At 51.0% G+C, this 23,516-nt stretch overlaps 1 protein-coding gene across 3 annotated transcripts in view; it reads right to left on the bottom strand.

Annotated features, from left to right (window-relative positions):
* Positions 1-328: 328 nt before the first annotated feature.
* elovl5 (ELOVL fatty acid elongase 5) overlaps positions 329-23,516 on the bottom strand; it is a 34,831-nt gene continuing 11,643 nt past the window's right edge. For all 3 annotated transcript variants that reach the window (XM_039738268.1, XM_039738269.1, XM_039738267.1), the window contains exons 4-9: positions 19,322-19,509; positions 8,679-8,756; positions 5,680-5,851; positions 4,248-4,372; positions 2,600-2,734; positions 329-1,922 (exon numbers count right to left, since the gene is read on the bottom strand). In XM_039738268.1, coding sequence (XP_039594202.1) covers positions 1,809-1,922; positions 2,600-2,734; positions 4,248-4,372; positions 5,680-5,851; positions 8,679-8,756; positions 19,322-19,509 — 812 coding nt within the window. In that variant the 3' untranslated portion in view covers positions 329-1,808. The remainder of the gene's footprint in view (positions 1,923-2,599; positions 2,735-4,247; positions 4,373-5,679; positions 5,852-8,678; positions 8,757-19,321; positions 19,510-23,516) is intronic.

The raw sequence follows: 23,516 nt of genomic DNA, 5'->3' as shown, positions 1-23,516 counted from the left end.
GTCAAACAGGAACAAGAAATGACCGGACACAAAGAAGGACACGTCTGCCGGACCCCCTTTTGTGGGCGGTGCCCTTTCCATTGGTCCCTTCATTTTCCGGTGCCCCTCGACAGATAGGCCAACCACAGCAGGCCGAGGAGCGAAGGTCCACAGCACAAGTGTGTAAATCGGGACCACCGCTCTGGAAGGCAGGACCCGAGTCTCGGTGAAAGGAGGAGCCAAGTCAGACCACCAGGCCTCTGACCGACGGCCACATTCAGAGCAGCCAGGGGACAGTTAATCGCGTTTGAAATGCGGAAGGGGACAACAAAACAAGGCCAGACTGCGATCAGAGCAAATTCAATTCTTTATTCAAGTACTTTCACAGGTGGGACAGACGAGCGAGCGAGCGAACGTTCACCGAAAATCCCTGGTTAGGCTTTGAGGTTTGGTGTCAGTAATCTGCGACTCGACGAGACAAACTGGATGGTTAAACGAACGGAGGACGACGAATGGCTTGCTGTTCAGATGTCGAGACGGCATAACGTTGGCACAGTGCCCGCAGAGTTCAGCACCTCGACGCAGCATTAAGGCACATCGGATATGTGAACGGAGACGGCGTGCGCTTCGGGGGGGGGGTGGACAGGACGGTCAACGCAAAGTGCCAAATGGCTTCGACGGGCGTGTCAGGAACGGCAACCGTACTGATGGGCGGGCAACTCAGACAAACTGCGGCAGGCTGGAGGGCACCCAGGCCAGGGCCAATGTGCTTGGCGTCGACCTGAACCCCTGGTGTTGTGTAAAACCAACATGGCGCCCCTCTTCAGCTTGTATTGCTCCAAGTCGAGAAACGGCGCGTCCAACGCAGACCTCGAGTGACATGAAAGCAGTAAGGGGACGAGGAAGAACGATGGGGGCAGCAACGAGGAAGAAAAACCAAAACACCGACGAGTACCCAGAAAGAAGCAGCAGCGCCAAATTTGGGAGCAACACGACACACGGGCAGCTCCTTCTGCAAACGTGGCATCACAGACAGTGGGACAGGCGTCCAGTCAGATTTGGGGGGGGCGAGCCGACACCTCACAAACTCCCAATGCTGACAAACTCCATGAGGGCACACTTAATCGGGGCAGTGCCAGGCTAACCAGCTCCCTGCACACTTGCTAAGGCCCAAAGCCGGCCTGGCGACGCCATCACTCTTTTCTGACTGTGACTTCTGGCTTTTTCGGCGTCTGCACTGCTACGTCACAGGCAGAGGTCAAAGTCACAAACCCGTTCAGCTCCACGCTGGGCATTGCCAAAGTACCCCGAGGGCGAACGTCACAAAGCCAAACAAGCGACAAAAGACACCCAATGGCCGCCATCGTCCAGCCTTCAGCACTCGAACCGTCGTCAGCCATCAAGCGACACGAAGGCCGTGCTGCACATGGTGACAAGGACAGACTGCAGGGTCTTCACCAATCTGTAATGGGTGCCAGTGACAAAGAGCCGCACGCCTATGTGAATGCCACCCGCACCCACCGTCTGCGGCACGACATTTACAAATGAAGGGAAACCGCACTGCGCCCCAAAAGAGAGAGGACGTCCAAGTGAGCGGGTGAGCAAGTGGCATACGCGCCTATGACTAAGATGGCACAAGTAACTGGTGTGCGAAGGCGGGAGCTTCTAGTAGGCTTTGAGCGAGTGGTCCACACGTGTTTAGTGACAGGAGGTACGAGGGGCGTTTTAGGAAGACCCACGGAGAGGAACACAGAGGCGATTAGGAAGCGGTTTCAGTAGAAATCTAAAAGGATTTTCTTCATCTGCTAGCGACGTCTGCCGGGTTTGAGTCAATCGATCCTCGCTTTGTTCGGCTTTACGTTGCCATTTGTGTGCCCGTTCATCGAGAGTGACGATCCATTCTGATGCTCCTTCCACCGTGAGGCGTCCTTCTTCTTGTAGGTCTAAACAAATGAAGAAAAGAAAATTAGGAAACGCTAAAATGGAGGAGTAACGCCAGGTAACAGACGACAGGGTGCCAGGCGGCTCTGTGCAAACTCAACCCGAAAGCTCAGATCTCAGCGGCACCTCGCAATCTAAACGTCAGACTGGCGACTCGGGCCTCGCCTGGCACGCGCCACTTGACGAATTTCAATGGGAGGGCATAACTTGAATTTCTAAAGTCCTCGGCCACACATTGGGTGTCAGAGACGGACCCTCGTGCGTTTAATGCCCGTGGCCCATTCTTATTGAAAAGGTCGTCGCCATCGCACATCACAATTTATCAGACAGATTCCAGTGTGGCTTCCTGACTGTGCAGAAATGGCACTACCCACCCGTGCCGTAAACGACAGGCTCCATCAATGCGGCCCCCCTTGTGTGCTCGGGTTCACATTTAACAAAGAGGTGGGATGACATTATACTTGGAAATGACATATGGGGTCTTGCAGGCCTCGGCACTCGAACCTTACTGTTGTAAAGTGGGCACAGATACCACTTTGAACAAGGAAGAGAGTGAGAAGGTGGCATTGCTGGAGGGCACAATGCATCATCTACAAGGAGTCGAGTTAAATAAACTGACAGAGGGGCGGGTGACGTTTAAAGAACAAGCTGGACGACGGCCATCGCAACTCGGACTTACCTTAATATAGAAGTTGGAGAAGAGGACGATCAGAGAGAGCATGTAGCAGATCTGGAAATAGAGCCACCCCATCGGGAATCCGCAGGGCCAGAGGACCGCGCACGACGTCTGGATGACCGTCAGGACAAACTGGACCTAAACAAATGAGAAACGCGTCCTTTAACCCACAACTCCATATGCACACACCTCGCGGCGCCACTTGATGGTGCTACCAGTTTACACAGACCAGTAAGACAATCCAAAAACGGGGAGTGGGAGTTAAGGGGTGAATCTGACGGGCACAGGAGAGCAGGAAGGCCGACTACGAACGGGACACACTGCTAGCGTCCGTCTTATGGTGGACACCTTAGGGCTGTGAATGCCTCCTCCTGTGACCAAATGTCTTCTCAAGCTGGTGACCTCACTTCACTCGGGCGGCTGGCACACCCCTAAACTATCTGTCCAATGAAGTGTCTTTGGCACAAGGCAGAACATGGAGTGGGACACCTGCCGCCATGCCATGGGTACCAACACAAGCGCCACCATCTTTTATGGGTCAAGTGCACCAAACATCATTAACGTCTCAAACCTAAGAAGCGGACGTCGGTGACACGGGACACGAGGCACCGCTGGAGCGGGCAGGCCTTCTAATCGATTTGTCGTCGTAGGAAACGTTGGTCCACCAGCTCTGGTCTCCTCCTCCTGACCTTCAGTCTCGGCGGCGTTTCTAACGCTCATCCGTTGTACTGCATGGACAGGCGGCTCGTGGCTTCACGTGGCTTCACGGCGCACCCCGGCGGACGGCAGAGCGTCACTTGAAACACACGTCTGGAAGGACCCGCCTGACCGCTCACAAAGGTGCTCTGTCAGCTGCCATCTTTTGAACTACAAGCCCAAGTCTTTTCCAGCGGTTGGTGCCCTTTTGTGGTGGGCCTGCCGCTTTCCCTTTGCGATTTCTTCTCAAGCCATCTTTGAACTCTGCAGTCCAAGAGCCGAGCGGTTCAGACGGGCATCTCTGTGGCATTGGCTTTGCGTCGACAGCAGACCCGTTTGTTCGACGCTGTCCTGTGTGTCGAGTCATCTTTGACAGCACCTCGTCTTTTGAGTGCCATGTTAATCTCCTTCATCTTCCTCACTGGTCTGCTGTGAGGTTCTTGTGTTTCACCGCCCTTACAAACTGGTGCCAGTTCAGCCAAGGCTCCTGATCACGTCACCCGCTGTCCATTGACGTCAATGAGGACCGCATGACCCGGCTGGTCGCCTGCGTAACTGCACTCCATTTTGGTTGTTCCACTCCTCCTCCTCCTCCTCTTCTTCTTTTGTCGTCCTGTTGGTCTGCTACTCTGAAACTCAAACCCTCTTTACATTTGCCCTCCAGACTTGACTTCCCTTCGTAAACCGCAGCTACAAACCCCACTTGCCCAGCTTGCCTTCTCTTCTCTTCTTCTCCGTCACTTCGACCCGCTCTCCTCGCTGGTACCCTCTGACCCTAATCAGTCCGGACAGAACGACGTACATCTGGCAATACGGAGGTCAAAATGACCCAAAGAACGCTGGCGGGCACGCCTCACTGCCGGTGCCCAGTGCCATTTTACAAGAAACTGCTACCCTCAGCCTGTCTTACGCGGGTGACAGGCCGCCTTTAGAGACCCCGCTGACAGAAACTCACCAGCTGGCCCTGGGTGATGTACTTCTTCCACCACAAGTAGGGCCGCATTGCAGGAACAGCCGAGAGTCCATAGTAGGAGTACATCAGGACGTGGATGAAGCTGTTGAGCGTCGCGCCAAAGTAAGCTGAAAGGGAAAAGTCAGAAGGTCGTCTGCAGAGTTCAAGTTCAAAGAAGGCTGAATACGAGTGGGCCGTAAATGAAAATTCTGGTGGACCTCGGGGCATTTCTGCAAACCTTACAGACCAACAACACGCCTGTTACTGGGAAAGGGCGAGTCCCTCATCTGTCCCAATTCTGCCAACGCGGACTCGCCTCTCTGGCCTGAGCCAATGAAAGCGCAGCGTCTCTGTGTCTCTCAAGACGGGAGGGACGCGGCACCGACCCACCAATCAGATTAAACCTCAGAGCCCTGTGGGTAATGTTCTTAAGGGACGGGCACACTAGTGGCACACAAGTCACGTGAAGGTCCATCAACAAGACCTGTAGTCAGCAGCACAAAGCCACGTTTCCTTTTGCACGCACAGATCTCCACGTTTTGCACTCAATGTCAGCCTGCCGGTTAAAAGGCTTCTTAACAACACCCTGCGTGAACTTCCAGCCGTCCTGAGGCTCCTCTCGGCTAAGCTACATGTGAGAATGTCGCGCCAGCCCAGGGCACCTCGCCAATTCAGACGCACGGCACACTCCCTCCCTCATTTGACTATGGGCTCCTCCCACACACTAGGGGAGGCACTCCATTGGTCCTGGGTGCTGACTGATGGGCTGGGCAGGCGCTGCTGTCCAGGACAGAGGGGTGCGTTTGTGGCGACGTTTCCTGCCCGAGTTGCTCTTCTTGTTCACTTGTTTGCCTGCTGCCATCATCCAAGACGACTGTCATTTCCTCAGATGGCGCACAAGCAGGTGAAGTGACACACCCAGGGTCGCACAGTGCCAGCAGTGTGGCTTGAGCCCACGACCTCAGGGTTCGAAGTCCAAATCCTTAGCCACTACGCCACAACGCTTCGCTTTCTATTTCTAGAACGACCTGCGGACAACACGCTTGACCTGAAGTGCCCGTCCTTTGCTTTCCTCTTTTAAAATGCACGCCATCAGAACGTCCTTCACAATTCAATCAGCAGAGCCGAGGGAATGAAAGAACGACACAAGAACCCTGAGGCGCCCACATGGCACAGCAAAGGTAAAGCTCCTTTCATTCACCGTCACCTGCAGACTGAAGCTCAGCAGCCCTGAATATTCACAGCTGGATTAACGAGCAAGCGGCGCTTTGTAAACTGGCACTTTTTAGGGTCGCTTCTCTCTTGTGCGGAGCCGCTGGGTGCGACACGCGGTACAACAGCAGCGATGGACAGGCCTCTCGATCGGAGGTTGGCACAAGTCCTTGCAGAAGGCCGACGGGGCGACTAGCACAGCGGCTTGAGGCGAGGCACTCACAGTGTCCACAGGGCACCCAGTTCATGACAAACCACCAGATGTTCAGCATGGTCCCATGATGGTAGGTGTGCAGGATGGTGATCTGGTGGTTGTTCTTACGCAAGATAAAAAAGAACGTATCCATGAATTCAATAAGCTTGGAGAAGTAATACCACCAAAGGACTCGGATAATCTGCAAAGACACAACAAGAAAGATGTGACAGCTTAGACATTTCAAGGCCATCTCAGGGACAACACCTGCTCTTGCTGCCGAGGCAATTTTTGCAGCGACTCAGATAAACTGTCCTGAAACACCTGAGCAGGCAAAGTGAGGCTCACTTGAACAAATTACTTCGGAAGTGGCACTAAATTGTAAGGATGACAATAAAGGTGACATTGTTAGCTCTGGATGTGCTGAAGGGACAAGGAACAAAAAAAAAAAAATCCACAAAATCTGCATCTGCGACTGGAAAAGACAAAATGGATCAAGCTAAGCGATGGAGTAGAGAGCAGGCCTCCAAACTGCACGTGCAGTCAATAATTACGGACACGATATGGCCAAAAGTCTGTGGACGTCTGACCAGCACACTCAGACGAGCTGTGGGCTCTCATGTGAACCACAACAGGCAACACTCTTCATTCCACGAGATCTGGGGGTAGAAATGTGTGCCCACTCAGCCAAAAGGAAGACCAGGGAGGTCAGATACCGATGTTCATCCTCAAGGGTGAAGGACACAGCTCTGTGCAGGCCACTCGAGTTCCTCCACGTCTTTATGGACCACGGGGGCACCGCCATGCTGGAATACAAAGGGGCCTTCCACAGACCACCGCTCTCGTCTCAAACGTCTTTGTCTGCTGCGGAATTAAAAGGACAATTCGCTGGAAACAAGGGGCTGGGGTCAAACCCTGCCATTGTCCCTCCACCAGCAAACTTTACAGCAGGCCCTCTTCGGCCCGGGACGTCGACTTCTGGCCCACCCTGATCTTTCTCATTTTGCTAACAACTGGTTTTGATTTTTGTCTGTTTTTATGTAACATTGTGATTTTCTTTGGTACCAAATTGCTTTTTAAGTCAGATAGAAATGAAAGGCGCTATATAATAGACAGATAGATATGAAAGGCACTATATAATAGATAGATATGAAAGGCGCTATAGAATAGATAAATATGAAAGGCGCTATATAATAGATAGATAGATATGAAAGGCGCTATATAATAGATAGATAAGGATATGAAAGGTGCTATATAATAGATAGAAATGAAAGGCGCTATACGATAGATATGAAAGGTGCTATATAATAGATAGATAGATAAATATGAAAGGCGCTATACGATAGATATAAAAGGCGCTATATAATAGATAGATATAAAAGGCGCTGTATAATAGATAGATATGAAAAGGGTTATATAATAGATAGATAGATAAGGAAATGAAAGGCGCTATATGATAGATAGAGATATGAAAGGCGCTATATAATAGATAGATATAAAGGCGCTATATAATAGATAGATATAAAGGCGCTATATAATAGATAGATAGAGATATGAAAGGCGCTATATAATAGATAGATATGAAAGGCGCTATTTAATAGATAGATAGATATGAAAGGCGCTATATGATAGACTGATTGATGTTTACAGAAGATCTTTAAATAAATAAATATACGTATTGTACCCTAATTTTTCTCAACACTAACCCCGGGTGCCACCCGTGGATGCCATTACCTTGTATTTTCGTTTACAATTGTTAGGCCATCGCTTTACTGCACATTATGACATGATGTGACGCGGTGACATGTAAACATGGTGGCCCTGTGATGCTGATATCCAAGTGTTTGATTCATTTCAAACTCCTCACCTCCTGAGTACGAGACCTCCGGTAGTTTGTGATGCCATCGTCCTTTATATGGTGAAATCCCCCCATGTGTTTATACCCTGGGCTCTCCATCTCTGCCCTGCATTGTATGTGGAACTTTATGAATGCCAAGGTTTGTTCATTTAATGCCAGTCATGCCACTATTGGTGGATGTGTCGTCGTTTTCAGACAAACACACGGCTGTTCACTTGAGTAGCAGCAGAATTTCACTACGAGGCCACTCAATGGGACGTCTGGTCTTGCCCTGGTATCGTAAAAGTGTCAAGTATCCCCAAGTTTCACTGGCACTGCTAATGGTGCCATGGCATCGCTAGCTCAGGCTCAGTCGGCCAAGTCGATTTTATCAGCCAGCTTTGGTGAACTTTGACCGAGGAGCTGAGGGCGCCTTCGCCTTTTCACGTGGCAGTTGGATTATTTCTTGGATAACATTAAGTGGCAATTTAAAAATCACGCTCTATGTTGCCTCGGGTTCAACTTATCGAATGTCACATTTTTCCAGGAGGTCTGAAGCCATTCACTGTGACAAATATGTATAAGCGGAGGACATTGGGATGGTGGCTAACACTTTTTCACCGAGCTATAAAGCTCCCAAATCTAGACTGCACAATTACTTAGAGAAAGACTTCGGAGGCACTCGGGAATTTACTGCAGCGTTATGTCATGTCTGGGCTTCCCTTTGTCACCCTGTCTGTGACTCTGCGAGCTTCACCTCCACTCCACTCCACTTTCACGGTTGCTCTCTTCCTTCAGGGTGCACATCGCCAGTGCTGACCACTCAACACAGTGGACAAAGTGGACTGGCCGCACGGCACTTCGAGGGGCACACAGACAAATCACCTTTAAATGGGTGCCCGGATGGACTGCTCAGGACACCCAAAGGGGGGGATCTCCGCTTCGTTGCGTGGTCAGACACCACTGCGGTGCCTTTCATAAATCAATGAAACCTCCAGGATGGCATCCTGTGTCAGGGAAAGTGGCGCGGCTGACAGACACATCCAGGGTGCTCACATTCACTGGGCGTTATGATGAAAACCAAAAGGTCCCACTTTAAACGTTCCTGAACTCCAGTGGCCTGGGTCAGTTCCCAGAAGGCACCTGTTCAGCTCAGTGTTTGGTTCAGTGCTCAGTAGTCAATAGGCCTTACCTTCATGTCAGCTTCTCCACCGCTGTGAGTGTCCTGGCAGAAGAAATTGTAGCCGCCCTGCCACACTCCCGTGACGAGCTGTCAGGGGACAAAAGCAAAAGTGTCAACAGTGGTTCACAAAGTGACCACCAACACATTCAAACTAGTGCCAGTGTCAAACCGGCAGGCTTGGTGCTCATCAGAATCTGATGCCATGTGTTGCTGCCTTGTTTTCAAAGATTAACCAAGAAGAATGTTGTGGCCTGGCAGACCTCGAGTGATTTATCACAACGCTCCAGGAGTGTGGCATCACAAAGAGGTTGCCAGTCAGTCACCAGCCTGTGAAAAGAGCAAGAGGCAGCGTGAGGCGAGACGTGACACAAACAGCACAAGGTGGCAGCCAACTATCGACAGAGAGGCATGGAGGTTAAAAAAGAATGGCCGCCAGTCGATCAGAAACCGTGGAAAGAAATCCACAAAAGCCAGCAAGCCAAAGACACCGAAGGGCAACGTCATCCTCGGCACCGCCACATGGGCCCAAACCCCACCAGTCAAGTGCGACCGTCACGTGGGCGCCGAGTGTGCCACTAATGTGGACTGCAGGTTAACTTTGACCCTGGTCACATGACAGCGAGAGGGTTGTGTGGAGCAGCCTGGCACCATCGGCATCATGCTGGAGAGATGGTGGGACTCGCCTCTCTCATTATCATTTATTCTCGGCTCTACCCATCGCTCAGAGTCCTTCATGAGTTGCGTTAAGCGCGTCGAAGCACAAGCTGAGTTACAAACGTTGATCCCTAACCTCAGAACAAGCAGACGGTCTCAGGTAGAAAGCACAAGTTCGGCCCTGGCGTCTCTCCCCTGGCGTCTCTCCTGGCTTTGCATGTGTCATTAAACGGCGAGCTCTTGCAGGCCTTTGTTTTACTAGCAAATGAGCTTCGTTTCCCACACATCCCGGATTTGTCTGCATGGCCAAAGCATTCAAGTGCAGCCTCTGACAGGCTTGTCACGCGCAAACGCATTCATTTTATTGTGGAACACAAACAACAAGCCTGACACACACAAACCCGTGATTGTGTGCCAATGTGATGACCACGTCAAGGTGCTCAGGACATCATCAGGACTTCTCAGAAGTGGCAGGCTGCCGATTTGTCCTTTAGAAGAAGTCACCGGTTGTGATGAAACATGACCAGGCTGCACCGCAGGACCCTTGTTGAGTTTCTCCTCCCCACGGGTATAATGACACCAGGGGATGGTTTGAGGGGTGCACAGGAAGTCACGTGACTCTCGGTTTCCTTTCCAGATGAAGCCCTGCCCTTCTTGTGCCAGACCTGTACAGCTTCACTGGCCACCAGCAGTCGCCATGCTAACTCTGCACTGATTTGCTCCAAACAAGTTCACTGTGGAAAGCAGCATCAGTGGAAGCCGAGACCACCCATACCTGCATACCTCTCAGGTGTTGGCACCAAACTATTTAGCTCCTGAACCCCAGCTGGCTAACCCCGCGCCACTCAACTTCACACACACGATGGCCTCAGCCAGACCCACCGCCTCCAGGGCTGCTCAGCTTTACTTTCACGTCTGCCACAGTTGGACTTACAAAGGAGGTAAACATGGAAGGGGTCATCACAAAGGCTCATCTCAACTGCATGGCTCTTATATGATCGGACACATTGAGGATGAGGCCTGGAGCCCTGCAGGCCACCGACGATTCAAGGGTACCTTACAGAGCGTCAGTTCATTTATAAAATAACACGGGAAGGTTCTGGTCAAGAACTGGACGTTCAGCCCAACAAAGCTCGCCAGGCCTAGGCACTGAATTCCTCCACAATAACATCAAGTCGCGTTTTTTAAGGTCCTTAAAGTCCTACTGTCTACCTCACTTCTTGGTCATTTATTCCATGTGTCTGTGGTGCTGTGCATCAAGAAAAACTTCCTAACGTTTGTGCAAAATGTCACCTTAACAACTATCCCACTGTGTCTCTGTGTTCTTGCTGAACTTGCTGTAAAGTCCACTGGACTGACACTCTTCATCATTTTAAACCCTTCAGTCAGGTCGGCTCTCTTCATCTTTCCTCGTCACTCATCTCCTGTTGCCCTGAATCAGCCTCGTCGCTCTTCTCTGTGCTTTGTCTTTTTTGGAGCCTGGAGACCAAAACTGCCCACAGGACGTCCTGACCTCCCTCCTCTGAGCCCACGCTGACTGTCCTGTCCTTGCCAGGTGTTGCTCAATCTTATCCTTAATAAATCTTTCCATTCATTTTCCTGTGCTGGCCTACAGTTGCTTGGATCTGCCCGGCCCCCCTTTCTGTGTAACAGGATAATGTCTGCCATTTTCAAGTCCTTTGGAATGTCCCCAGTGTGCAGCGACTTCCTGAACGTGTGCATGAAGGGTTTCTAGCAGATGAGCTGCTCCTGGAGATTTGCTCGATTTCTGCTGAGTCCCTGAGCACCTCCTTAGTAGTCTGCTGGAGGTTATCCACTTCCTTACATGAGAAGACCTCAGAGAAGTGGGAGTTTAGAGCGTCCGCTATCTCGTGGTGTGGATTTGGAATTCCCTTTTACTATTCCTGATGCACTTCACCTCCTTGACTGTCCCTTTACTACTAAAATGCTGTAAGAATGTCTTTTCATCGTCTTTCGCCTCACCTGCCATCTCAAACTGCCTTTTGGCCTCCCCTCATATGCCCTACAATACACAGTGGAGGATTTGGAATACTTTTCTGATAATGTTTTAGGTCATTAAAAAAAGCACAATTGTTTTAGGAAGTTTTTCAAGGAAAACGCTGGCTTTTACTTTGTGAAGGTAAACTGCAAATCAAAACTCCAATTGTGACCGAAGCTGGGACGTCTCCCTACAGTCACAATTTCTGTTATTTGCACCCTCGTCTCCCTCTCCCAGTCGCAAGTCTGTCACAATGTCTGTGAATACGCCGAGAGCTGCAATGGACCTGCTTGCACTGTAAACCTGAGGAGTCTCTGGCCGCCTCTCTCGGAGTCTCCGAGTTTCAACTTTAGATCGCCGGCGCACAACACGCTTTGTCCCTTTACATAACCGCCCAGGGTCTCCACGCGGCTACTCTCGTCAACCAAGCCCTGTGGCCGCCCAGTGACCCTTGGACTGGATTTCGCTAATCCGCTTCTCAGCTGGTTGGACTTTGCCCGCGTTTGTGAAGTGGAATCCTTGATCTGCGCTCTACTGTGTTTAAACGGCTCAGGTCCCAGCAGTCCGAGGACACGACATCAGACAACGTGCTCCTCCTCATCGTCCAGCGTGTCCTCTTGACTTTTGAAATACCGCGCCTGTATTCTCATTCCTGTCGAGGACCCTCACTGCGCCCGCTTCTGGCTTCACGCTGGCCAATGCTAATCAAAAGATTTTTGTCATTTCATATGAGGGTTTTTCCAGTCCTGGGTCAGATAGCATTCTGCACAGTGGGATCTACAAATATTCCTGCACAACATTTTGTGATGCTTACGAAGCGAAAAGGTAGCACTAGCTTTTACACAGCCATGGGCAAGCGGGCGAGGGAGAGAAAAGCTCAAGTTCCTGGGTACCAACATTTCTAGCATTCTAACATCAAAAACCAACATGTGCCCAGTTCAAGGTGGCTCTCCGTCTAAGCCAGTTAAATGAGCCATGGCCATTCCTACAGGCCTATTACTGAATGGGCTATGGGGGGACAGAAAGCCGCTCGAGAGAAAAGCAAGCGCCACATCTCAAATCATCGGGCACCACACCCCAATGTGGACTCTTATCTGTTTCCAGACTGAAACCAACGCCCTCTTTGGACCTGCTGCACCTCGGCCACCCTCTGGGCCACCATCTGGGCCACCACTCCTCCTCTTTTTGTGCGGTAAAGAGCTTGGGTCGATCACATCCAGGACATTTCATACGTTAAGAAGTGAATTTAACGCTCTGACTCAGAGAGACGAACACACCGAGCTGATTGGGGCCGTCAGGGGCTCTTGGCAAACGCTGCCTCCTTTTGTCCTCAGGCTGCCACGTTTAAGAAGTTACACCTGTTCAAATTCAACGTCATATTTACTCCAAGGCAATGCAGGCGACGGTTAAGGGAGGGTCAGCAGCCCCCAAGCTAGTTGTGACAGTTTGTATGACAATTTCTGGATATTTCAAAGTCACTTCATGTAATTCAGGGCTACGTTAGATAGCAGTATCAAACACCAAGTTAGAGCGGGCCAAGGACGGGGCACCAGTCCACTGCAGGACCCACTCGGGTGCCAATTAACTTAACCTGCTCACATTTAGCAATGTGGGATCGACACCAGAAAAACCCACACAAACATGGAGGGAATGTGCCAGTTACATACTGGGCAGCACCTGGGCCTGAAGAGCTATCAGCCAGTGAATAAAGGGGCTTTGTGCCCACGTGCATGAAGATAGCACAAGGAGGAGTAAACAGTCCTTCCAGGATGTGTGCCCCTCTTTGTTTGGTTTGGAAACTTCAGTCCCCGGACCACACTGACCCGTTACAGAATTGCTGATCACGTGGCTGCTACTGTTAATCATTTCCTCCATTACTTACTTCCAAGGCGCTTATCCTGGCACACGACTGAGGACAGAGAGCGGGCAGCGAGGTTAGGAGGCCCTGAATTCCAGACGGGCTTTCTGGTTTCCGGTGTTGCTCTGTCAGGCGGTGTGGTCAAGTGGATTAGACTGTTGGAGTTCACTCCCTATCGTCGGTACCATGTGCGACCCTCAGCTTGTCAAGGTACCACCTGTAAATGGCCCGAACATCTGCTCTCGAATAAAAGTGTCAGCCAAATGCTGCACTGCGGGTCCTGCTGTGCTAGACGAGTGCAGCCATGTGGCTCGTGCGCTTGGTTATGATAGACAATCAATCAAGAAAGGTGTGCGATTGACTTGACAGAGTTCAGGGTTAGGCTTTGGAGCAGAAAAGGAGACAATGAGGCGAGATCAGCTGATAAAACAGGTGCTCAGACATGAAGTGCCAGCTAATGTGTGCTTCACCCCAAGCTGGCATGGAAGGCAAAGGGCTGCTGCTATGGTAACAATGCCAGGGATGACAGAGGCCATCATATGATTTGGGTGTCAAAGAGGCGAGCGACGTGCCTGTCAGTTACTCTAAAGAGAGACGTGAGGAGTACAGTGTGCCAGGTCTGAACAGGTGGCGCTGCCATCCAGCAGCCAAAGCAACTCAACGTGAGACGGCTGACCTCAATGGACAGGTGCACCTGCCAGCTCAGCACACCGTGGACTCGGCCAAGTCGTGGAAGAGCACTGACCGGGAGGTCCCAAGGAGCAGAATGCACACCACTCTGGTGCAAACTCTTCTAATGAACATGGATGGCCCCCCCATGTGACTAAACACCTCTGGCAGCGAGCGCCTGGGCATGGCGTCCATCACGGGACCTCCATGGTGCGAGGACTGACTGAAGTGACACGACTCACAATCATCGTGGAGTTTGAAAACACAGAACAAGGGAGGGAATGGAGAGGACCGACCATTTATGGAGGTCAGAACGTGAGCCGGGTCCAGCAAGGGTCTTCTGCCTCGCTAAACTTCGCCCTTTTGACCTTTCTCCGGTACATTTTAGTCGTTCCAGGCTTCTGGGAAGCTTGCATTCATGTGTCGTGCGCTACTTGTACAGCTTCTCATTCAAGTCTAGGCCCCAATTCTCCCGATGGCCGTTTAGGCCCAGCAGGCCCCTCTCGCACATCCTGCTCCATACAGGCCTGACAGTTCAAGTCCCATTCACTCCCAGAATGCGGCCACAGAGCACGAGCAGACGGCCTTTTGAGACAGTCCTGGTCTCAGAGTTTCACCGAAGGCCTTTAAGGTGGTCTGTCTCAAGTGAAACGTCGCCAATCTCTGCTCACACCGGAACAGCTCATTGCTGCTTGAGTGTCCCCTGCCTGCTCCGAAGCGCCATTCCTCTGCCACAGCAGACACCGTCACATTCGCGCACTTGGAAATTAGCGGGCAAGGCAAAGGGCCCAGCAGCACATGCACCACAAGGGCGGTGGAGGCTCAGTGAATTTGTTTAAAACTTTGTGAAGCACAAACAACACACGTTTGCGGAGCTCCTGAGGGTTTCACACTCATTAGAAGTCATTTTAGGGGGGGGACTCCGCCATGGCCTCCTTCCAGCCACATGCCTGCATAACAACGTCACCTTCTAATTTAAAAGCGAGTACACAAAGGGAATGGCGGTCAAATATTGAAGACGACCGTCTCTCGCACCGCTTACTTAGCTCACGCAGGTTACTCCCTGCTCCGAGGAACACCTCTGCTTCAGGCGGCACATCCACGCCCCGTGCCGAAGGGTTTGGAGGGGCTGGAGTGCGGGAGGGACGCTGCAGGCCCACTTGGCCCCTCAAAGAGACAAAGCCTGGTGGTCTCAGTTGGACTTTGAGCAAGCAGGCGGATGGCAGTCAAGTCGGCCAAGCCTGGGCCTTGCAGCTGTCTGCTCGGAGGTGACATTCGTCAAAACTGACCCAGACTAAGAAGCGCAGTGGTGCCACCTCGGGGCGGGGGCACACGCCACGTTGGGGTCCATGACTGCTGTCGAGTTCCACCGAGACAATTGTGTTTTGTGTGTTCATATTCCAGATGGGACACCTGCTGTTCTCTCACAATCCTGATACCCCAGGAATTCTCCAGAAGTTGATTAGCGGCTACCCACTCGCTCTGTCCTGTCAAAGCCCACCCATAGAAGTCACTGGCTGGATGTCATTTGCTGCCACCTGCTGTCTGCTCGCTTGTCAGCCACCACACAGCACTTTCCTCCCCACTGAGCTAGTCACCTGTTGGCGTTGTGTTACGAAGCCCACCATCGTACTCCCCAGTGCTCAGCCCCAGGCGGTGACCCCTCAGTCTTTCAAAGCAGATGCCCTAACAGCCAGGTTGGCGTTTCTTTGCCTTTGCTTTCCGCTGGTGACTTTTAGCTGCTGCTTGGCGCTTTTCACCAGCGACATTGGAAATCGCGCCTTCCTGAAAAGCTGCGGCCACAGGCTCTTCATACCCAGCTGGAGTCTCCTTGGAGAAGCAGGCAGGACATTTAACAAGCTCTGAGAAACTGTGCCATGTGTGGGCTGGGATTGGCTCCAGCAGACCCCCGTGACCCTGTAGTTAGGATATAGCGGGTTGGATGAACATTCGGCTTTGACTACTGGGGCTGACCGCTGTCCATGTGACGTCCACTATAAAACCTTCACTGGGAGCTAAAAGGCCCAGTGTTTGACTTTGCATGGCCTTGCCATGTTTGGTTCTGACCCGCACTTTGTCTTCTCCTTCACATCGCCCACAACAAACTGCACTGAATGAAGACCCCACGTACATCGATGGCGGCGCAGCTACAGAAGAAGACATTTTGAAGGTCAGCCTTCCTCCTGTACATCTGCTGGAGAGGCCATTAAAAATAGCAAATCGATAAATGCATGACCATCAGGCTGAGCGCCGCCAAATGCCCCTTTTCCAGCTTTTGCCATTTCCAACACGAGTACTGCAGGGCAGAACGACTCTGAGCCCCTAACTGCAGCGGGTTGTTCAGTGTCACAAAGCTCTGCTGTCTTTCTAAAATATGCCAAGTAAGAATGTGGCAACTGTGCCAAAACTGCACATCGGGCACAAAGCCAGCCGCCCCCAAAGGCGTCTTGTGATGCTAAGCTGCAGACCACGAGCAGGCGCCGCACCAGAGGTCACCCAGGAGACGGTGGAGCCGTCCCCTCCGCTTATTTGTCTTTCCTCAGGACATCTGAGGGTCGGCCACTCCTTGTGCTGCAGGCACGTGCCTTCTGCTCCTGAGCCGGCTTGCTGCTCCGTGTCCTCCGACTGCTGCATTCAGGCAAGTGAATCACGCCTTTGGCACACTCCTTTATTTATAGCGCCTCTCAAAGGAGTTTCTCTTGTCAAAGGCAAAGCAGCGGAGAGTCATAAACGAGCAACAAAGCATTCGACATCCCAAAGGTCAAACTTTGTCCTGCCCGTTCTTTACAACGACAGCACATTTGGAATGGCAGTCCAAGGCGCTATACAAGTCCAGCAGTCAATGACAATGACACTGCGTCACCGACAGAATTATCACAAATGGCTGATCAGATAACCAAGTATCAGAAAACCCCAGTGGTCTGCCTAAGCAAACGGCACCGCGGCCTTCCTTCTGCTGGGCTAAGTTGGCAAGCGACAGCCCCTGTCCTCAGATGACTGGGCCGAGGGCCGCTCTTCTCGGACTCTGCTCTCTCCTGCACCTGAACCAAAATGAGTCAACCCTAAGCCTAATGTCTAACCTAACCCAGGAGCTGCTTAAAGCCAAAGAGGTGTGAAAAGTGGGCATTTCAAGTGGGTTTAAGGAGGCACCTGCTGGCACACCTGCTGAAGTTTAGCGTCCGACATGAAATGACACGCATGAAGACTGTGATTTGTGGTAACAGTGACAGCACTTGCATTGTCCAATGACAATGGCCGATTGATGGAAAGCTTTCATTTCGTTTTTACTGCTTGACGTCAGCGTTCCACTTTCACCAACCGACTCCTCGGGCTACGCTCTCTCTGGCTCAGACCTTCATGAGCTTCTACCCAACTACAGCCTGTCAGAGGTCTTCCTCGACGCTCCGCGTTCAACACAGAAACAGCACTAGTTAGCGCTGTCAACGACATTCTGACGATGGAAATACGATTATCATGTTAGCAGATTTAAGCACAGCTTTCATAACGTCTGACCACCCCAGTCAGTTACCCACCCCAGTAAATTTGTGGGCCCTCCGACGGCACCCTCGCACACTTTTAGTTCCATCTTAACAAATCGATTTCACTGCATGCAAACTGTGATGACCGTCATCGAGGAAGCGAGATACGGCGTCCCGCAGGGCTAAGTGCTCAGGCCGTCACGGTTTTCACTACGCATGTCACTTGTGGGCGACATTACAGAAGTTACATCTCCCCTACTGCATTTATGAGTCTGAACATTAGGTGAGCGGTCAGCGGGCCTCAACATCAGTGACTGAATTAATGGCCACTAAGGTGACCTCTGACCCCAGCCTGTCTGCCTGGCCTTTTCCAGCCTCAATATTTAAAAATTCAGAGCACCGGTAAAGACCGACAGAGGATACGAATTCGTGGATTTATCTGAAACAGAAACGCGATGTGCTGTCACGGTTATGGACTTCAGTAACTACAATTGGTAGCTAGAAGCGCATCATTCCCGTCCACAGGTCTTTATACTGGCGTCCAGTTAGGTTTTGGGTGGATTTCAAAATTCACACATAGGCCGCTTAAGGGTTCCTACAGGCTACGCCATCAGTATACACAACACAGTCAAGAGTGCATTACAAGCCAAAGACGCCGGCCTACTGAAGACTCCCAGGAGGAATAAAACAATGGAAGATTGAGCTTCTGTCTGCAGGGGGCCCAAAGCTGTGAAACGATCTGATGTCCCAGCAGCCTTTGCGTTTAAGTCTCGCTTACTGTACCCGATTAGAGCTGCTGATTACCGGCTCAGTTTGTCAGTCATCTGCACGAAAATTCAAGTCCGCTTTGAAAACCAGTTACTGGCCCCCCTCTTTTCCTGACATCCCACCACAGTACCTGGCGCCACTGCTACTCTCCTCCATAAGGAGACGGCATGCAGATGTCGAGAGCTTTGGAAGCGAACGCGTTGGACTCCCTAACAGCACGTAGTGAATATGACTGTGAAATGTCGGGGGTCACCACAACTCTGACTTTGTACGTTAAAAGGCAATAAAGACACACAAACGTGCGCCACAGACGGCAGTTTTTGTTTTCTTCTCCTCCATTGTCACCCATCCAGATGTCCCCTTCAGTAGACTCCGCTATGAAGGGCCTTTGCTTTTACGTTAATCATTGCAATGTGTCGCCTTTGCCGTGTTTTCACACGAGTTTCACTGCGTTGTCTGCTTAAACTGGAGGACGCACTTGAACACCGGGGAGACGCGTCAGGACTCCACACTGCCTGTGAATTTCCCCTGGGGATTAATAAAGTATCTATCTATCTTCATTGGACGGCGGCTGCTGCTGAGGTTGTTCATTTCATCTTCTTCATCCATCCATCCATCCATCCATGATCCAACCCGCCATATGCTAACTACAGGGTCACGGGGGTCTCTGCTTTCAATTAACGCCAGCAATTCTACTGATTAGACTTGACTATGGCTTTGCCTCCCATTGGGATTCTTTGTTCAACATCCATTATGGCATTTGGTCAACCTTGGCACGATGGGCCTATTATCAAACAAACCGCGACGCCTGCCACAGTCACTAACCAGTTACACACACGGACAAGACATCTGGGGTCACAATAACTGGCCGCTTGAAGCACATTTTGCTCCAAGTCTAGAAAGGGGGTCTTGACTAGCAAACATATGGCCCCCAACTTCCCAGGGAGAGCCCTGCGGTGGGTGGCACAACAATACCAAAGGGAAGGGAGACTCGACAACATGCCATGGACCCTGGAGCTCAGCTCCGCTCTAACACGGACTCAAACAAGTCCCACAGAGGACTCAAGTCAAAGACAATTTACCAGCCATTGTGCCAAGAGAGCAGCTTCTGCCCTTTTTTTAATAGCACGAATATGTCTGAATTCTAAATGTTTCTTCGATTCAAATGTGGCAAAAGATAAGAAGCAGGCGGCCAAAAGAGGAGACGAGCGAGAAGTTAACGTACCTCAATGAACATGTAGAGGGAGAGCAGCGTCAATCCCAGGTTGTACAGTACAAGAAGAGTCCTGCAAGAAAAGGCCTGCCTATTGTGCATGTACTTTGGGCCGATCCAGACAACGAAGAAGTAGAAACATGAAAGGATAAAGGTTGGGAAATAGTTATCAAGAAGGAACCAGCCTCTGACCCTGGGATCTGAAAGACAGGAATACAAGACAACATTAGCAAGTGAACGACTTACTCCATGCAAGAAGAAACAAGCCAAGTTTAGCGCGTTACGACGAACCACATGGCAACAGAAGGAACGTTTAAGGAGGACGGCCAGTCACGTGGCAAACCCCCCGAGATGTTCAAGGTCAGCACCAATTCAAGTGTCAGCTCTTTTGTTTCGTGTCGCCACCACTTCCTGTTCATCAGTTTGTTCAGAGAAAGGATGAGCCCTCGGCCACTCGCCATTAATCCATGCAAACATTTATCTGGGTGCCCGGGTGCCTCCGCGATATGTTCAGGTGCGCCTACCATCTCAGTGTCCGCCACTTCTGCTTATAAATTCTAGGAGAGCTGAAGTCCAAAAGGTAATCTGCAGGCTCACAGCTAAAGGCTCCAAAATCAAAAGGAGTCTGCGGAAAAGAACAAAGCACAGTGACTGCGGTGGCACTTTCAGAAGGTGCTGGAGGTGGACCTGCGGACATCAATGCCAACCATGCTGGCGCCCCAACACCAATATGTCTCAGCCCCAAGCTGCTCCTCTCTGATTAACAAAGCCTGCTGAATGAAAGCCTCCCTCGTGTCCAGCTGGCACAAGAGGCATGGCCAACAGGCAACTGAGAACGGACAGGATGGACTTTTAAATGAAAACAGGCCTTGACTAAGGGAAACAGCCATGGGATGGCAAATGGATTAAAAGCCACAAATGCACAAAGTAATCTTCCTCAACATAAAACAAGACCAGAGCATTCAAAAAGCCAGTCTGGGAGAACTGGTGACGAAACACCACAAGTGCATCCGCCTGCCTGCCTGCCTGCCTGCCTGCCTGGCACGTCCAGACTCGGCTTCGCGACCAGGCAGGTGTCTGCCCAAAGAAAGCTCTTTGTAAAGTTTAGAAGCCTTAGGTGGATTCACGAGGAAGATGAGAACTGAAGCAGGGTGTTTGTGTAAAGAGAAATAAATACATTTCAGGTAAGCATCGGGCAGTGGGGTGAATATTGGGCACACAGACCACACGCACCCACAATCAAACAGACCAAACACGGGGTATCAAAGTTCAATGCTGTCCCGCATCACAGGGCTTTGCAATAAGGGAAGTGTCAGGGACACGAGAGCTTCACAGGGCCGACGACCGCATGAAGGAGGTTACTGGGGCACAGGACAGCCGCCTGTTCGATTTCAACCACTGAACAAGAGCGCCAGTGGCACAGACTACTGTAGGCAAACAACTGCGACATTTTCAGATCCAATTCCTGTTTGAATATTTGTGCGTTTGGCTGTTGTGAAATGACAATTCTGACACCAGGTTAATAATTACATTCCAGGTTAAGTGTGCCCTTTGAGATGTTAAAGTCCTCTATGGAGTGGAGTGACAAGTGACGTCAGAGTGCAGAGGAAGAGGCCAAGCAAACAGCAGCGAGCTTGTCACCAATAAAAGGGCACATTCGTATTATCTTACAGACACACAGCGCCTCGACATCATGGCAAGTACACACGTTACTGGCTCGGCTCGGCTCTTTATGGAGGCTCGCGAGGTTTTCCCACACTTCCTGTGTCCCGTTTCAAGTATCCTGCCATGAAGCAGATGTCAGAATGCTGGTTTAATGGACTGCACTTCAGACACACAAATGGCAAAGCGTCCGCATTCATGCCATAGTACCATGTTGGTCACACATGTCTGGGCATGAACAGCAGACGCCTGTCCCAGCTGGCCCTTCCATGTCCATGTTGACGCCCCTGGACGTCCCGTTCAAAGACTGGTGGGCCTCTGGTAACTTCACAATCGCTCTGTTTTTCAAGCTCATTTTACAGAAATCAGCTGTGATAACATATGGAGCGAAAAAAGAAAATAAAAGGCCTGTCATGGGGCCAAACCTCTGAAGCACAGCTACAGAGCGGATAAAAACCGCAGCACAGTGTGATGCTCACCGCCAGAGTGACAAGCCTACGTCACCTGCGCAGCTCACCCATTCACCGGTCATAAGACCTTCGACATCCTCCATGTTCTTCTAGTCAGCAGAGTCGCAGGTCATTGGGGCTGTCACCGTAAGCACAAGGACAGCTATGAGGCAGCATCAGTCTAGCTGGAAGACCCCCAGCAGCTTAACTCTGCCATTGTTCTCAGACTCGGACACACAAAAGCACTCGTCTCGAGTTTTCTTTGATGTTTCGTGACTAATGTTCTTAGCACGATGGGCACCTCACAGAACTCGAGACCATTGTGAATATTCGGTAAATCAATACTGTAAACTGTCCACAGTAAGACCAATAGTGCAACACAACCCTAACACTCGCCAACCTGCCGAAACTCATTTAGGAGGCCTCAGCCTATCCCAGCAGCGCCGAGTGCCATGTACGGCTTGGCACCAATCCGGCATTATTAAAACACAACAGAATCATTAAAAGGGCGAGTTTGGCAAGGTGAAGGCACCTACTTTCAGCGTCACTAAATCTCTGCTCCTTCACAGTTTCCACGTATGTCACCTCTGACCCACGTCCATCTGCCGTTCCACGACCAGCCAGGTCACCTTCTATGGACCTTGTCACGTGAAGACTCAGATGGAGTCGGCATGGAGTGTTGTGTCACCCCAAAGCCGTTTAAAATACTGCTGTGCACAGTCTGAATGAGGAGATCAAGAAGACCACCAAGACCCTCAGTAACTTGTGATGCTCAGTAATAATGTGGAGTGCAAACCAGGAAGTAAGCGTGCAGTGGCGAGAGTACAACACGTGTCAGAGTGGCGGCAGACGTAAAAACCACCAGGCGTCCTGTCTAATCTCGGCAAGGCACACTACAGAGACAAAGTCTAGAAGTGCGGGGAGGGTGGGCACCTACGCTGTTCGGGAGCAATAAGATGACTACGAGAACTTTACAGTCGATTGGTAAGGAGTTTAAAACGATGCTGCAAAGGAGAACGCAGCTCAGTAAGGTGAGCAAGATAATCAACTGCTGAGCCCATCAGGACGTGAAAGCAGCAGAAAAACGGATGTGAGAAGTGCAAACAGAAAGTGCGCGTCTCGCGTCTTCTTGTGCTACGGCAGGTGAGATGAGCCCCCCTTTCCTTGCCGCACCCTGCACTGTGATGAGTGTAAAGCAGCAAACACACAAAAGGCAAGTGTCCCCCTTCCTTTCTGTCAGAGTACGGCCGAAAAGCGTCTCGCTCATTCTTATCTCGTAACAGATGACACAAAATGTTTGCTTTCGTGACTTCCCAGTTTCAGCTGTCCAAGCGGAGACTACACTGCATGTGCAAAGATTTACATGACTAGTGGGGACAGAAGTTGAAACTACGACGATGTTGTTAAAAAATGAGCTCTTCAGCAAGAAACTGGGGGCACAAATGGATGCCGGCTAAGGGGGAATGTGGCATAAACATCAGAAGAGAGAACCACAGATACACTGAAGACGCTGCCATGCATTATGGGAGACTGGAGCAGATCTTTGGACGTTCAACTGTCGCCATACTTCACAAATGTTAGGAGATGAGAGAGGACTAAACTGCGTTGGCTTCTTCTACACAAAGCCGATCTTGTGAGTGGTTACAGGCATCGATGGCCAAGCTTACCGTTGCTCGTGGCCCAATAGAAAGGCAGCACAGCTCCTTGGCAGCAACCAATAAACCCATTCAGGAGCAAAACCCCTGGAGACGAATAAAGTTCTGTCTATCTGAACACCACAAGTCCAACGACGTCGACGTTCACGCTCACATTTCAATACAAGCAACAGCAAACAAAATAACGTTGGCATTCAGGCAGACGACGCCTCCTTCTTTGAGATGACCTTCATTAAAAGTAAGATTTTAGCTGACGGTGCACACACTTGAACAGCGGGACATTTGGACAAGACTTGCTCCCATCATGCTAACCCACACGTGGCACTCGCCACAACACTGAGGCCCCAACAACGTCGCCTCACACCATCTAATTGGCCGCACAGCGAGTGCACACCTGAGCCTTCTGGGAAACGAGGAATGCGGGCCTGTTAAACGTGTGGG

The sequence above is a fragment of the Polypterus senegalus genome, chromosome 16, assembly GCF_016835505.1.
Source record: "Polypterus senegalus isolate Bchr_013 chromosome 16, ASM1683550v1, whole genome shotgun sequence".
NCBI classification, from domain to species: domain Eukaryota; kingdom Metazoa; phylum Chordata; class Cladistia; order Polypteriformes; family Polypteridae; genus Polypterus; species Polypterus senegalus.
The sequence above is the reverse complement of the archived record's forward strand: the minus strand, read 5'-3'. Positions and strand labels throughout refer to the sequence as shown.